The sequence below is a fragment of the Aricia agestis genome, chromosome 19 (genome assembly GCF_905147365.1).
Source record: "Aricia agestis chromosome 19, ilAriAges1.1, whole genome shotgun sequence".
In the NCBI taxonomy this organism is placed as follows: Eukaryota; Metazoa; Arthropoda; class Insecta; order Lepidoptera; family Lycaenidae; genus Aricia; species Aricia agestis.
This window is the reverse complement of record NC_056424.1, coordinates 8,520,472-8,538,079: the sequence shown is the minus strand read 5'-3', so window position 1 is coordinate 8,538,079 and position 17,608 is coordinate 8,520,472. Positions and strand designations below refer to the sequence as shown.

The window sequence follows — 17,608 nt, the reverse complement described above, 5'->3', positions numbered from 1 at the left end:
GCTTTATTTTTATTATCTTTAATTGGGTTTGAAATCATTTAATTTTTTTTTTATTGCACAGAGCAGTTAAAAGTAACCATAGTAAATATACCCTTTTGATCTAAATTACACGGTACTTGCGACAATACTTAAAGCAAAAGAAATTAGTTGAATCAATTATTATTTACAACTAATTGATCATCCTTTACTTTAGCCGATAAAAAATGGCGATTGCCACGTTTTTGCGTTCGAATTCCGAACCATATAACTAGTTCTTAATTACGACATCTACATATTAGTTAAGGCTTTTTTGTATCAAGTAAGTACCTAGCCAATTAGGTTACTATTATCTTATTAATAACTCAGCTACTTTAACGCTGTAATTTATGATGTTATGCTAAAATTAAATCTGCGGTCAAAAAGTCTGTAGTTTTATACAATTTACCTCAATGGTTCTCACTTTTTTATTTTCTTTAGTAATTTGCGATAATAGTCTAGCATGAACTGTTTTATAACGGTAAGTAATTTAGTCTGATAAGTATTATTCAATATTATAATTAACTTTTATCTAGTAGACGATCGTCGGCAAAAAGAAAATAAATATTATAATGTAAACGTCGAAAAGAATGTTTACGAGGACTCATCGTTCAATGAAAGAAGTTCATTCATTGTGGACTGTTATTCGACACATTATCAAAACACTCATAATTCATTTCAATATTTTTAAACAACGGCGAGAAAATTTTGAAATAAATTCAAAACACCGGCTCGTTCAGCTAATCTGCTGTCAACAAAAGACTATTGTTTCATCTCGATACATTGTCTTCGTTTAAATCGAAAATGATTCACTGTTATTATTGAGCAAAAATGTGTTGAATTCGTTTTTTATTGTTTGTAATCGAAAACAATTATTGCAGGTTGGGCTTGCACAAAGTCGCGGTAATCGGAGAGAGATGACTACTGCGATGGCGGCGCACCAGGAATCGATACACGAGAGACTACAGGCTGGCCCGGAGGAACCTCTGTACCTGCACCACGCGGCGTCCTGGACCACCGACAACTCCGACCATCAGGAGGACCACAGCGCGGACATGTCGCCCTACTACAACCTCCCAAAGAGAAACAAGAGGAAAAACTTCAAACCGCGATGTGCTCCCAACGCTACCACCTTCTCTGATGACTCCAACGGCGCTAACGGTGATGCAGAAAGCCCAGTCAACGGCAACGATCGAACCACCCCGGACCGAGCCGCAGAAGAAGAAAACGAGGAGAGCTACGCTAAAATTGGGATTAAAAACTTTAGCCTTCTCAAAGCCGGAGCGGTCGATCTCAGTCGAAGATTGAGTGCAGATTCGAATGAAAATGCAGAGGCAAATTATGACAATAACGAGCGAGATAAAAAAGAAAGCTTTCAGCGGTCGTATTTACACAGTTTACAAATGAACCAGGACGCTGAGAGAGAACAGACTGTTCTTAATTTTAGTAATTTACAAAATAAAAGTTTTTGTGCCAAAAACCCTTTTGCTATATCTCAGTTAATCAAAACGAATTCCCCACCTAGAAGAAGGGATTCCGATTCGGAAGATGATAGTAAAAGTCAAGACATTAATGCTAACGAGAGAAGAGAAAGCCAGGAGGCTGTGGATACTAGTGAGACTCAACAGAACGGTGACGCTTCTGGTGCAACTAATAAAATTCTAAGAGACTATGCTATGAACACAATGAAAGAACTTTTAGGGATTTATGGTTTATCATCAAATGAAGTAGCTGATGCTATAAGTGGCCAAATCAGAGCTTTGGAAGCTCTTCAAGGTTAGTTATTCTATGTATTCATAAAATATTTTAGAAATCGTATGAAAAATTCGACGGGATATAAAAATAAAAGATTAAAGATTGAATTTTTAAAAACGTAACGTGATGTCTTTTGAAACATATTTCTGAGTAGCTCATTACTAACTAATCTATTTTGTCGCAGGAAAACCATTCACCCAACTACCTCTAAGCCTGAAAAGGCGTCATGACTCAATTGACGGCGGAGACAGGACCCTTCGGCGGTCATCATCGGCTACCGAAGACGAAGGATCCACTAATATCACACCACCGAAAACACCAGATAACGACATTGAAGCTCAAAGGTAAATTACGAAAAAATCCCAAAAAACGTTACAACTAAAAAATAAAAACTATTATGATTTTTAATGATAAAACAACCAATTGTTTTTTCAACAGGCAAAGAGCACTGCAAATTCTTAATCATCAATCTATGAGGCTGTTCAACAGAAATCATGAGGAAGACGGTAGCGGGTCTGAAGAAGGAGAGCAAACTCTCGACCTCAGCGTATCTAGAGAAGATGGCCAGGTATACAGAAAGCTTTATCACAAATCATGTGTTAAAAGAATACCTACTTTTAGCATTATCGAGGAACTGCTTTTAGTCAATTTTGAGAAGGCTTAAAAAGTAGAAACCTACTTTATTTAACATTTTAAACTTTCGCGTTACATTATAATTAAAAGTTTTTAAAAGTATGTATTCATAGTAGCATTACTACTTGAATAAGTCGCGTTAAGTCCCGATTAAAAAGTTTTAAACTACTTTATTTATTATAGTTATAATTTTCTATTTTAGGAGCTATCTACAACTTCAAGTGCTGCTAACAGTGTATCTGAATTTGAACAGCAGAATATACTTATGAGGAAGAACCTAGAAGATTTAGCAAATTTACAAATGCAGGTAAAAGTTTCATTGCATCTGTAGTCACATGTTATGTTTTGATTTAGTAGAACATTGTTCTAATAAAATTCATTGTTTTAGAACTTCTTCCAAAAACAATCAATGATGGATGCTGATGACTCACAAGAAAGAAAACTTCAAGCTAGTGGTGAGTTTGCTTTTCATTTGTCGTACTCATCATAGGTAATACCATAAAGTTAATATACTTAGCGGAATAGAGCAACAATCTCGAGCTGTCAAACGAAACCGAAATTGGTTTCATCTGTGTGTAAAAATATGTGTACGTATACACTTACACAAGCATGATTGAACATGATTTCTATGAGATTAAATTGTCAACGTGCGGCACGTGCCGACTGGACGTTAAAAAAAGAGTGCTGCTGTCATGTGTCACACGTCTCTTTTTACCACGCAGTGTTACTGATAGTGCTTGCATCTCGCTTGCTCAGGCCTTTGTTTCTCTATTCCGCTAGGTATATTAACTTTATGGTTAATACCACTACTAATATATATTCTGTGGTAATACTAAGATTTTCAGTATCGTGTTAAAATGTATGCAATTTACAGTTATAGAATCGCCTATTTTTTGTACAAAAGCGTATTAAATCGGCCTATATCAAACCACAAAACTATCAAAATAGAGCAATCAAAAGAGCAATAAGGGATTTCAACTGCGGGGTTAAAATGGTCGCTTTGAAAAATCATAATAATATGTATCATGATAAATGATTCATTTTTTTTAAATCGCAAAATGCAATTCTGCTTGCAATTCATGTCTAGTAATTCGTACTAATTTGACATTTGTCAGTTTAACAGTTTTGACAATTCATTTGCTGAATTGATTGAGAGGAATTGCTAAATGTGACCATTTTAGCCCCGCTGATATCAGCTTGTCTATAACCCGGAAAATATGACATAAAATTTTTCCTAAAATTTAATAAAGTGATCTAAATTCTAAGACATATAACATATAATGTAACATAAAGTCAGTGTCCCACTAAAAGTGCGACAAAGTGAAAATGGTGTAAATCTATAGGACCGAGTTGTGACAGTTCGCTAAACTGTTTCACCGGGTTTCGCTAATCACGACTGTTAGTACTTACGTAATTCCGTTTCAGTTACTTTAAAACAATTTTCAGAAATTACATACGTTACAAAATTAGTTTATTCAGTTTCGAAATAGTACATGAAACGATTGCCTCCTCCGATAAGTATGCGTCGCAGTGATAGATTTTATTAAAGCGCACGAGTTTTTTCTATATTGCCCAAGTTTGTGCTCATACACAAATGCAAAACTGGTAGATAAAATATATTGATGCATGGCGCAGAACCGAGGTAACGAGTAATGTTGAAGTTTGCGGTATTATTAAAACGCTCCAACTATTTTATAGTGCCCAAGTGTGTGCGTAGTAAAATGAAGCACACGCACATCCCGTCTCTAACTTTTTCTACCTATCTCATGTACCTAGCACGCTCAGTACGGACTACCGACTCTATGTAGCTGTTTATTTAGTTAATGTGTGGTATTTCTGTGCCATTTGAGGGTCATACAGTTTAGTGGAATTTTACGCTCCTACACATCCTGGAATCACAACAGGAACTAAAGTGATTTTAGGTCCCCTACACGCGGTAATTGGCCGCTCTAATGTGCCTCAATAGAGAGAATAAATTGACTCTACGAGAACATTTCGTAACATTGTCATGCGCAGGAGTCGGAGTTTTGTAGTATTTTTGTTGTATAAAGATTGAAATGTGATGGATGCTAATATTATAAGTTATGCAAAAATTTGTATGTCTGTCTATCTATTACCCTTTTATTATTAAACGGCTAAATCGATTTCAAAGGTGTAAAGATAATTTGAGTCCCGTTGAAGTATTTGTATGTTTTTGTCGAGGAAAAGGTACAGTTTTTCCCAATCTACTTGGCAAATAATAGGTTCATCGGAAATTTATTTTATTGGTAGTTTTTTTTTTGAGGGTAAGAAATAAAAAATTGGCTTATAATTTAGTGTATGTAGAAACTTCATTTAACACTAAAGCTTAACTTACGTATAGGAATAATTTCCATATAACTGTTCACATTTTCTCACCAGAAGTTCAACGGACAAATCCAAATGTTTGTTGATCAATAATTAATAGAGAAACATCCGAAACACAGCATAAATTAGTGGGCTGTCACATTTCACGGGCACATGTAAACGGTTTTTGTGGAAATCGCTTGGACTGACCGGCGGCGCTTTGAGAGTGTTTGTGCATCTCATTAGACTATTGACTGCATCAGAAGCCGCTGATCACAAACTATCAGGATCAGCAGGAGTTACTGTACGTTCCCTATATGATATAGGGAACGTACAGTAACTAAAGGTGGCAACAGATGTCAATATAGTACAAGTTTCGGATTGGCGACACCAGTTTCCAGCTTCGTTGCGAACGTTCTACGGCATATCATATTCTTCATCATTGGTTTAAGTTACTATTGTAAATAGTTTAAATATACTTTTAAATCTTTTTAGTAAAAGATGGCCCCGGGCGAGTTTCTTACGCCGGTTCTTCTCGCCGGGTTAGTTCCCGAACCGGTGCCTCATGTAGACGCGACGTTCTAAAAGTGTTAACTTTGTTAACCTATTTAGTAATAAATATTTTGATTTTTTTTTTGATTTGCAGAAAAAAAATTCTATAAGTACCAGAAAAAAGTAAAACTATTTGAGAATTACAGCGTTAAATCCCAGAGTGAATATTCAAAATTACCCCGAAAAACTTCCAACATGTTAACTATGCTTTTTATCTTGATATGCTTTGTCTATTGTATTCACAGTTTATGATTTAATCCTTCATGGATTACACTATTGCCTACACGAGATATTTTCTTCATTTAAAAATATGAAGTCACTATTAAAAAGATATTAACTTATATAAGAAACACACAGTTTGTCATAAAATTACCATTCATCAAAAACTTAAAACAAAAAAGGTGTTAAGTCTGTCGATTTTTAATAATGAACAAAATAAGAAATATTTTAGCCACTAAATCAGTTTCCAGATAAGGAATAATATAAAATATAAAACCATAAATATCTCGTCGAAATTAAAGTCGGAGTCACAAAGGTACCTTGTCAAGACACAATTTATATGATAACGGAGATAGTTATTAAAAAATTGGAATTAGCTGAAGTAAATCCTATACAAAATCTGGTTTTAGAGGAAATCGACATCAAAACACTGGTTTATAAGTAATTTATTGTAAAGTTAATTAAATATTTTTGTAACAGGTTTAATTATAAACTTTTGCCAAAAAACATTCAATATCCACACAAGCTTCGTTTATTATTTAAGCGCCTCACTTCGGATTTCGCAAAGCAGAGTAGGTTCTATAATTCTAATGAATAAGAGTGCAATAAGTTAATAAGTAAAATTAAACACGTAGTATATTTAAACTATTTAATAATTAGTATGAAAAAACCTCACGCAGTACATATTAACCGTCCGTCCGTAGTCCTCTACCTTTAAACCTCTTATTAAATTTAAATTATTACTGTCGCAAAATTACGATTTATGCATACATTTTAGTCATAATATTATTATTAATTATAACGCCTCCGTGGTCTAGTGGTTAGAGCGTCGCTCTCGACTCCGGAGGTTTGGAAACATGTTATTTCCAATGCAGGCTGATCACCTGATTGTCTGACAAGTAAGATGATCCATGCGTCGTATGGGCATGTAAAAAGTCGGTCCTGCGCCTGATCTCTCGCCAGTCGTGTCGGTCTTCCGTCCCACTGGGTTATGAGAGTAAAGGAATAGAGAGTGCTCTTGTGTACTGCGCACACACTTGGGCACTATAAAATTACTCCTGCGTACCTGGTCTGGTTTCAATGAAACCGGCCACCGTCACCGAAACCGGTGTGGGGAGTATTATTATTATTATTATTAATTATAGTCATTTTCATACACCTTACTAGATGATGCCCGCAACCTCGTTGCACCGATGTACCGTTCATTTTTCCTTGATAAAAATATCCCCTCTCTGGGCTGAAAGTGTCTTATATACCAAGCAAAATCGGTTTGGGCGTGAACAGGTAACAGACAGACAGATTTTCGAGTTTATAATATTAATATGGATTACCTGACATACAACTATATAAGTTTAGTAATTCAAGTGGAGGACGTGGGGCTAGCAAATAGGCAAATAGTATCCCATTTGCCGCATAATAGTGCGGTCCGTCCGGTGCGCGCCGATTTACGTTTATTGCCGTGCGACCAGAGCATCTTTTTGTTTATGGAACACTTTTGAAATTGGAACTGATTTTTTTTATTAAACGATCTGAGACTATGGTTTTGTATAAATTGCATCCAAGGACATTAGGCACTTTTTAAGAATTCTGAGATAATCTACCTACAATCTACATGTGTGAATCCTCTTACTTAGCCCGAAAACAAACGAATTTAAGACAACATGACGGATATTATGTTTATGTGGATGTTACGTTCAAGATTAACACATCTTTCGAAATGTGTGCCCAATTCTTCTACAATCGTTCGATCAACGATGGCAGGGCCGAGGCATTAGGACCGGGTCCTAGACTGTCTAAGCATCCATTTTCTACTTCATTTAAATTCTTAAAGCTGTCTCACTACTAGTCGTCCATATACCGTCATTAACACTATAATTAAACTTCCAGAGAATTGTACAATCCATACATATAAATCAGCCTGTCTATCCATATAAACATATTCCTGGATTGGGACTTCACTAATTAGTAAATAGCACACGTACCTGGTAGACGTAGTCTGATGATCATAATTATTATGACCTACCGGATATACATAAACCTGTCGTCAAAATAATCATATGCAATTTAATTATCTGTGCACTCGACTTGACAGGAATTCAAATCCATAGATAATAAGCTCGAAATTTTAATTTGACACATAACTTTTTCTGTCCTTTTATAATTCCTTATATTTTAAAGTTGGATAACAGAAAAAAACATAAACACTAATAAATGTTCATTATATATAATTCACTCCATAGACGTGTAATTTAATGGAGTATATTATTTTAAAACGAATAAACTAAAAAATCGATTCCATTTTTAACGATTACCATCTTCGATTCCCACATATTAATACTTTATAATCTGTCCCTCTTGAATGGCTTTTAAATATCTTTTGTCTCTGTTCCTCTAGCACCGGGGGCGATGGAGTTATAATTTATTTAGTTAAGCCTTTTAATTGCTGTTATTAAAACAATATATCAAAGTTATATCGCTTTTGAAAATGGATACGATTTTATTACGAATAAACCATGAAACAGTGAATTTTATAAGCCTACGAGCTTTTGCCCGCGGCTTCGCTCGCGTTAAGAAGTATTATTATATACAAACTTTCATCCCCTATTTTAACCCCTTAGAGGTAGAATTGATCAAAATCCTTTATTAGCGGATGCCTACGTCATATCATCTATCTGCATGCCAAATTTCAGCCCGATCCGTCCAGTGGTTTGGGCTGTGCGTTGATAGATCACTATGTCAATCAGTCAGTCATCTTTGAGTTTTATATGTATAGATTTTGCATTAACAATAAGACGTGCTTATAATACTCATTTTAAGCACGTCTTATTGTTATATAAATAAAAGTATTAAACTGTATAATAATTAATTAGAATGTATTTTATATTAAAAATAGAGCTTCATAATTCTTAATTGGCTCCATCAATCCTAAATCCTAATACAAACTAGTTTAATATTATTTAAATGCCATAATTATAATAAAGATCCTCTAAAACGTTAACAAAATATAATCCATTTCACTATTTCGATAATCTCTTCACGGAATAATCGATTAACAGATTAATTATCTCTTAATATCGATATGAACTCGTTAAACAATTTATAAGTTTACGATGCAATAAATCTTTGAAATTAGAAGATAAGTAGAGCGCTCCTCGTTTAAGCTTCAGACTAGAAACATCAACACGATTTATTTTAAACAAGTAAATAGAAATACGCTGTAAAATAAACTGTAAATGTTGTTAACAATAAGCCTAAATAGCCTGATAAATTACCTATATAAGTATATATATATAAAACTGGATTTTCAATTGTGTTAGTAACGCTATAACTCGATAACGGCTAAACCGATTCTGCTAATTTTAGTCTTAAAATAATCCTTGAAGTCCAGGGAAGGTTTTTAAGTGACACGAAGTTCACCGGGACAACTAGTTGTTAAATATTTACGGTCATACCACAAAAAACTAAACATCTGTTAAACAGTTGTTTGGAGACCATTTTGTACTGAATTTTTCTCTAATCAAATGTTCAACGGGTGTTTAAGTCTTTTGTGGTAAGACCGTTAGTTTTTATTCTAGTCTTCATATTTGTATAAGCGAGTAATAGGTACTTATTGATATTTTTATAAGAGACTAAAACGTTTCAAAATATAATTTAAATAGAGTGAAAAGTTACATTCATTCAAACCTTGTATAGTCAATGCTGACATGTGAATATTTTAATGTATGGATGGATTTATGTATGTATGGATGAATGTTTGAGAGGAAACAGTGCGAGCATTCAACATCAACATGTGCATAAACTTATTGTTTTGTTAATTAACCTCGGGCCTCGCATCCTGACGGACATGGCGACTTTCTTATACATTAATACCGAGAATATAGAGATTAGTATCGGGAATATAGAGTGATGAATATCATGAGAACATAGAGATATTGATATAAAAGTATTGAAGATAAAGAGAGATGTGTGTTAACATAAACAAACAGATAACAATGTCTTGTTTAAGAACATACCCATGTACCATATACTCTACATAGAGTAGAGAAAGAAAATCTCTTGAGAATGTAATATTTCTTATCAATAATTGTTTAAGTAATTGAAGTATTCATTTTCATAGAAATTTAATTTGTGTTAGTGCATTTATTTAATAAAATATTGTAATAAACTGAAAATAACTCATAACTTTATTTCACTCTGTAACACGTTACTAAATCTGCTTTTACGAAAGAATGCTATGGCTGTTGCCTTATTTCTTTGCCATCTTATTTATCGCCGATGTAAATCTGTTGCCGATAAATGATATCCATAAAAAAGTATAAATCGTTCTTTTTTCAAAAGGCCATCAGTTCCAGAATTTGCTAGTTATCATTTCGCATACGTGTGCGCCGCGAAAAAGGAAAAAGATAACACCTTTGGCTTTAATACGCGTATAATTTCTTTGTGGCACCGCGCAGAATGTGAGCAGACGTCATAAAATATGCATTTCTTCCGATGCGCACACATGCGCGTTGCACCCATGCGCGTACGCACTCGAGCGCTTCCAAGGCTTTCCACACACAATGGGTATTGATTTCTGATGCGAATTATAATAAAGCTATTTTGACAAATTTTATTGTCTTTTATGCTCTGCAGCAGTAAATTTTCAGATATGAATTAACAAAGAAATAAACTTAAAAAAAAACTGTCGAAAAAATATTTCGATATCATCACGAGATTCAAGGCAAATTGTGTGCTACGGAATACTCGTTTCGTGGTTTTTTGTCGAAGTTTTAGACACGTGATTATTATCATGACATTACTTTCAAATCAGTCGACAATTTAAGATCATGAGCTGTGCTCACAAAAATCACGTTCGAACTTTCTCTTCATACCTATTATGAAGACATTTTAATAGAGCTTATGTTTACTGAACCAAATTCTGTACATTTAGTAACGAATATCGTTCATTATTTTGTAAAACACGCCGATGATTTTAGACAGCATAGTCTTAATAATTATAATAGCTATATTATAAGCTCACATTTAAAAAATAGAGTACAAATACTTTTAATAAATAAAAAATTGCTGCGCCTACGACTAATAATACGACGACAACCTATACCATAGGGTACTACTAATCTTTTTAATATATAAAAATAAGTCGGATTTTCCTTCCTGACGCTATAACTCCAGAAAGCACGAACCGATTTCCACGGTTTTGCTTCCGTTGTAAAGGTCTCGGGCTCCGTGAGGTCTATAGAAAAAAAATCAGAAAAGACATCAAGAGAAAAGCAGGAAAACAGGGAAAATCATTTTATGGTAAAACAACGTTTACTGGGACAGCTAGTATATTATATTCTGTGACCATAGTATTAAATATTTCAACACTCTCAAAAAACAATTACCCTTTTTCACAATCGGGTAAAAATAAGTGTAGGTTAATGTAGAGTATGTGTAGGTTTAACATTTTTGTACATCGATCATAATCACGCGTGGGCAAATATTGTCCCCTCGTGTGAGTGGACCCTAACATAAGGCGCGGCGCACACTACAACACACGCGCATCGCTTTTGCATATTCATTTGGAGATCGCAGTTTGTATCTTTGTATAAAATTATAATGCATTATGTGACCCGGCGCGTCCCCATCGTGCTCGCTTTGTGACCTGTTCACTAGTGGCCAGTGACTCGTGCCAGTGCTGAACGCACCAGAAATGCCAGTATTTACCATTTAGTAATTTTGAAGCGTAGTAGTTGCTAATAGTTAATTAATATTAACTTTTTCAAAAAACAACATCATATTTCTGAAATTGTTATAGACGCTTCTTAAACGAAACAATACAATTATAAACGTATAAATTTTTTGGCCAAAAGAATATAACTTGCAAAGTGAATTGTGTAATTAATTTAGATAATGCTTCATTGCAATATAGTAACAAAAGATGGCATAATGCATCTCTGAGGAATATTTTTGTCATAACTAAATACACTGGGGAGTAGGTTACCTTTTTAGCAATTCAGGAGTATTATTTGTGTAATGATAACATTTTAGATCGCTAGTATTATAAAATAAATGAAAAACTTTTTACGTTTTTTAATGAAAGAACAGAAAAGAAATTTATTGATAATATTTATTATCTAGGTATACTTAGTATTTAAAAAAATAGCAAAGAAAAATAGTATCTACGTTATATTAAAACAAATTATTTAACGTCAAATGAAAGTTTTCAACCTCGAACACGCGTTATACTACTGGCGCAAGTAGTTCAAAGGCAGCACGAAAGCATGACTTTATAAAAGTTGTGTTAAAATGAATGTGTGATACAATGAACGCCAGTGACGATGTAAATAGATAATGTAATGGTTTTATTATGTATAGCCACGTATATATTATAGATTTGATGCAAAATTGCACTGAAATATGCAGATAATTTGAATAATGTCTAGGGTTGATGAGTTGGTATAAAAGAGGTTTGGTTTTTTCTTACACCTGCTTTTAGTAGTAGCTCCGATGATTCGACTCAAAAGCATTCGATTGTCTCGGTCCCCAATTAAAGGTACTAATTAACAATACCCTGTCCATCACCATAAACGCTACACAGTAAAAAAGTAAAAATGTCACTTTTGACACGTCGATCAAAAATCGATTCGCGGCAAAAAGTTTTAAAACGGCTTTCCGTTACCGTCCAATAACTCAAGGATTCCACGAAAACGCGAATTGTGCTCGGACTGGTTGTATATCAATATTTTTATTTATGCTCCTCTGTAATCGTATATTTGAAGAAGCTGGAACAGATTTAAACGGTGTTTGATTTCATTTAACCGATAGTTATACTGCTATTTAAGAAAGAAAATTCAGTGAGTTGGTTTTAGGATTAACGATTATTGAAAACTTACTATCAAACAAATCATATTTATATGAATTGTAAGAAGATATGAAGGTGGTGAGATTATTACTAAAGATAATTAATGTAAGAAAAGTCTAATGATAATAATAATTATTAGTCAAACTACATCAGACCAAACTTAATATAAAGCATTTTTAATATAATTAAAGATGTCTTAAAGCTTACAAAATTGAGTAGTTTTCTGCACTACGATACGAAGACATAAATTCGCAATTGTTGAACAATACGACTGATTTCCAAATACAGTCAACAATGACGCTACAGAGGAAGGATAATAATGATTCAATTGGCCTATTCCAGCGAGTGATTCCAGCAAATTTTCCATAAGCGTCTTGTATAGGTGATAAAGCGTTACCCATGGTGTTAGCACGTAGACGCGTTGCGAAACCTACTCGTATATTATGCTGATTTTATATTGAAAACGTGTGCGATGCATGCACGTCGCATGTGCGTTTATAACGTTAGTATCAGTTAAGGTAGAATCTAGATTTTATTGGACTGGAAATCATTTAAATGCCTTAAAATGAAAGGACATACCTTTTCTGCGAAAAGTAGCGGCAATTTCTTAATACCTGAAAGAAAAACAACATTATAGGTTTTTGATAAAAACGTCAAAATGATCTTAAATATTTGCGATTTTGGTCATGAAGGCATAATGTATTCCTTAGGGAGAAATAAATTTTTGCATCAACACTGGCAAAACTAACTGTTAATGTACCATCTTTACTTATAGTCCATTCTGCTTCATCTCATAAAACTACCTCATGTTTTTAACAAGTAGCAATATAATATCAAAAGATACATCTTATTTTATTAGCAACGTCAGAACTCGTGTTTGTCTGACCTCTTTACTGATTTCTCGTAAAACTCGTACTTGTCCAGAGGCGATGATTGTGTAAATAATCATTTAGTACGTGATAAATCATCGCTGATCGCACATGATTATCGTCGTGATTAAATTATCACTTTATTTTTATAACTTGATGATGATATGATTAAAATAAGCTCAGGGTAATTTAGCTCATGTCCACAGCTTCGTTCGCGAAGGTCCTAAATATATTGAAAGTCTATGTTTTGTTATCAAAACATAGATTTCCTAATCTAGTTTAAAATCTTATTTCACTAAAACATTACAATGCAAAAATCTCAAATCTTCGAAAGCAGCGAAAACTATAAAGATACTAGCATCGTATACAAGCAATTAAAGAACAAAAGTATTCACAAAAGTTATGTTAAAAGTAACATTCACTAATTGACTACCGACGGAGCAAAAGGACAAGACGACGACAAAGTAAACAGAGCAAAAACCAAACAAGATCATGTGGAATCATTTACTCCAATCACCGGGCCTCCTGATGGACACTATTACGTAGCTTAATAGAAAGAAGACTCTTTCAAGTGATCTCCTAGTAAAATTATTATCTAATATCTATAGTAATTTAATGAAAAACTCTGTATAGTTAATTTATCATTGGAAAAAACAGCGTTCATTTCCAACAGTGGTTTGTACAAGCTGTTTATTTTTAAACGCTGAGTAATGAAAAAATAAAGCTAGTATAAAATAATAAATACATTTGAGCGTATAATATGTGGTATGATTAAGTATCTAAGTTACAAAAAAGTTATGAAATTATTCCGCCCACTTAAAGTGTTGTTTATAAATTTGCATGTAACTACATTGTACATACATTACACCTACTGCGAAATAGTCTAACGATTCATGGGAAACTTAACACCAGGATCGGTTAAGCTTCTTATAACGAACTTTTTTATAACTGGTAGTAACTAAAATATTCCAGGTATCTGAAGTTTTCAGACTACAATCACTGACGCTTGTTATTGGCTGACACCAAAACCTTAGCCAATCAACCACGTAATAATATAAATAAACTCTTGTCAAACATTTTCGGCAAACGAGCATCAACCAAACTTTAGTTTTTACTTGCTATCTCTATCTTTATACGGAATGACCCCTGATCGGGAGCACCATATCTAGATCCTATCGATCGATGGCCCCCGATTTGATCTACGCATGCGTACGTTCATAATTATCAGCCCTTTCATCCGCCGCCAGAGTTCGCCCGACTTCATATTGTAATTAATGACTACATAGTTAATACGGATAATTAACTATAGCACAATACTAGTCCATCATTTTAACTTATGATCGGATGTATCGAATTTACAGGCTTTTGTTTCAAGTTATTTTTGTTGGAACATTGCTTTGTGTAATGTTCTTACAGCAGTATCAACTATCTATTGAGTTATCTTCGATCGTTTATTTAGTCACCATTGATATTCTTTTTAATTCACGAAATCATTATCTGCTTAAAAAATATTGTAAAATAAAATTCTTCGTAATAATATAATCTCTACAATCGTTCTTAATAATATATTTGAGAAAGAAGGCACGGCATAGAAATATTATATATGCGCAAGTAGACCTTATTAATAGCATTTTAAATCATGAAATGCATGATTCCAGTTATATTTAAAAATGTCATGAGTACAATATTATTATTTCAACACCGTACGCTTGTTTAGTGGCTTTTATATCCTTCATAACCTTTGATTTTTGAAAAACTTTAAAAAATAACAAGATAAGGGCAATTATCTTAATCAGCTACGTTTATGGGTTCAAAGTCTGGATTTCGTTTATAGCTCCTGATTTAAAAAGAAATAATAAGCGTAATTTTATGAACCTAATTTGAACAGAAAACCTTATTTCGAGTTAACAGTAATAGCATAATTATCTCCTTTTTTATATAATATGCAAAACTTTACTTTTTATTTTACAAAAACATTTAATGTTTTATAAAGGTACTTCCCTATTGCAAGGGTTTCTCCTCAATGTGAATTAGTATTAGGCTGTTTCACCACCTTTGTTTTTTTAGCTAGCCAAATATCAATCAGATAGTTAAAGTTAGATTTCAAAAATTCAATACATATTTTATCTTGACAAAAAACTCTACGTTGAGCAAAAAATGAACTCAACAACATACATAACAATATGTAAGAAAACATTAATCTTGAATCTTTAAACGAACTTATCGTTAATCAAAACGAAAAATTTTAATACAACAATTCACTAACGTAATACACGCTCCCATTTTTTATCTGAAATAAATATAACTCTTATCTCAAAGGTATAAGGATGTTAATCCGGGATTATTGGTGTTGTAATGTATTTTACTATTGTATATCATATTGGCGTAATCACGAACTCAAAGTTTGATCTCAGCTAAAATGGATATCGTGTGAGATACCATTATTCCATCTCTCTCTCTCTCTCTTTAACACAGCTTCCTAATTATAATCGTTCCTTATGGAACGATTATAATTAGGAAGCCTGATACTTCAAGATTTTTTTTAACTTATGTTAAAAAAATCTTGAAGTATCAGGCTTCAAGTTTTATTAATAACCTTAAGTTTATATATTTATTTACTCATCAGTCGTCCCTGATTGTATTTATTGAGCTAATAGACAAGAATGATTCATCTTTAAATCAGTTACGATTCTAATTCAATTAATACTAAGGAACTTCCATATACGTCCCGTACTTGGAAGCATGTTTGGTAAACTCATCACGTGTTCATTTTGGATGTTTTACTTGGTTTGGTTTTGTGTATTTCGTTTTGGTTTTGAGATCGCTCAGATACGCGCTTATGCATCCATTTACGATTTAATGTTGATTCAATAAATTCTGAATTATAATTAATCAAAGTAGCGAGACCATCTTGATGTGCTTCCAGTGACTTCCAAATTGGCATTGGCTTACGTCTTTTACACATTTATAATACGATATTAAAATTTGTCATGTTCGAACTTTGCGCTGATCCCTTATTTAGTTTTTGCTCTGCTCGTGTCTTTCTTATTAACTCGCTCGTAAGTCGTAACTCTGATGGTCATTATCATAATCATGACTAGTTTTGTATCATTTTTATCTCGTTTTTTACTAACATTCTACGTTTGAAATTCTCTCTTGATTTAACAGTAATAATCAATTAATTTTGACACTACAAAGTTGCTGCTCCAGTTTTTTTGAAGCTTAGTAATCCGTGATATTTTCCGCGTGTCAGTTCATCCACCTATAGCCCCGCCTTACCTCCTCCATATGAAATTTACAATAACAAAACACAAATACACATAGATCTCTCGCTTCAATAAACGATCTTAATAAGCCAATCGATAAAAAGACAGAAATCATCGGCGGCCCACACTCCGAAATGGTACTTACGGACCTCGGGATAGAGATGATATTCGTGGCGAACGATGTTGTAATACATCTGACTTTGGTTTGGTGCGTGTAACCGCATTTACATTTTAAAGATACTTGCAGGGAATAAATGTCAATTGAGATGGAAGAGGCACGGATGCGAGGAATTGATGATGCAGTTATTGAACTCGTTGATAATAATCAGAAGGCCATTATTAGATACATTATACGATGATAGTCAATTTTAAATTAGATCGGAGCACGTTTAATAACGACGTAATTTGATTCTTACCAGCACATGCTCTAAGTAATTAGACTTTGAAATAATATACTGAGGTTTTGTAAGTTATTATTACCGATTTAGAGGAAATTCTTCATGGTTTAGTTAGGGCCATTACCATTAACGCAATAAAAAGCTCGGTTTTATTAGCTAACAATATACTAGTTACTTATAACCAGCTCATTGTTAGGCACTGTAATATGCGAAAGCAAAAACCTTAGAACTGGATTAGTAGAGTAGAAATATTTTTTAGTATGTAACGCAACATGGCTTACCATGTTAAAATATAAAAACATACAAGTACATCCGCAATGAGCAAAAAAATTTCACGCAAATAATCCTAGTTACAAGAATATTATAATAAGTATAATCTATGTACATAAATTACCAATCAATCATTTATACTTTAATGATTTTAAAACAAAATATGAACGTGACATGTTAGTGATAAGAATAACTTTCAAATATATTAAAATTATAATTAGATATTAAAAGCAAGGTAAAACATGATGTAACAAATATTGTAGAAGACAATCTACATCTGGTCTTAGAATATCAATTACGCAAACTTAAAAACCAGTATGAGCATTAAACTTGTTGTTTAAGTAAGATTAAAAGTTTCAAAGCTAGTTCGGACACTTGAAGGCCACTTAATTCGTTGTTAGAAAAATAAACTTTAATTTGATGGCGTAAACAACATACAGAGCCATATCGTTAGAACTCAAA

The 17,608-nt window shown here is 33.3% G+C and overlaps 1 protein-coding gene across 8 annotated transcripts in view; it reads left to right on the top strand.

The window, feature by feature from the left end:
• LOC121736343 overlaps positions 1 to 17,608 on the top strand; it is a 97,902-nt gene that overhangs the window by 63,912 nt on the left and 16,382 nt on the right. For all 8 annotated transcript variants that reach the window (XM_042127467.1, XM_042127469.1, XM_042127468.1 and 5 more), the window contains 5 exons: positions 897 to 1,791; positions 1,955 to 2,114; positions 2,209 to 2,338; positions 2,606 to 2,710; positions 2,792 to 2,858. In XM_042127467.1, the coding sequence (XP_041983401.1) occupies positions 933 to 1,791; positions 1,955 to 2,114; positions 2,209 to 2,338; positions 2,606 to 2,710; positions 2,792 to 2,858 (1,321 nt within the window). In that variant the 5' untranslated portion in view covers positions 897 to 932. The remainder of the gene's footprint in view (positions 1 to 896; positions 1,792 to 1,954; positions 2,115 to 2,208; positions 2,339 to 2,605; positions 2,711 to 2,791; positions 2,859 to 17,608) is intronic.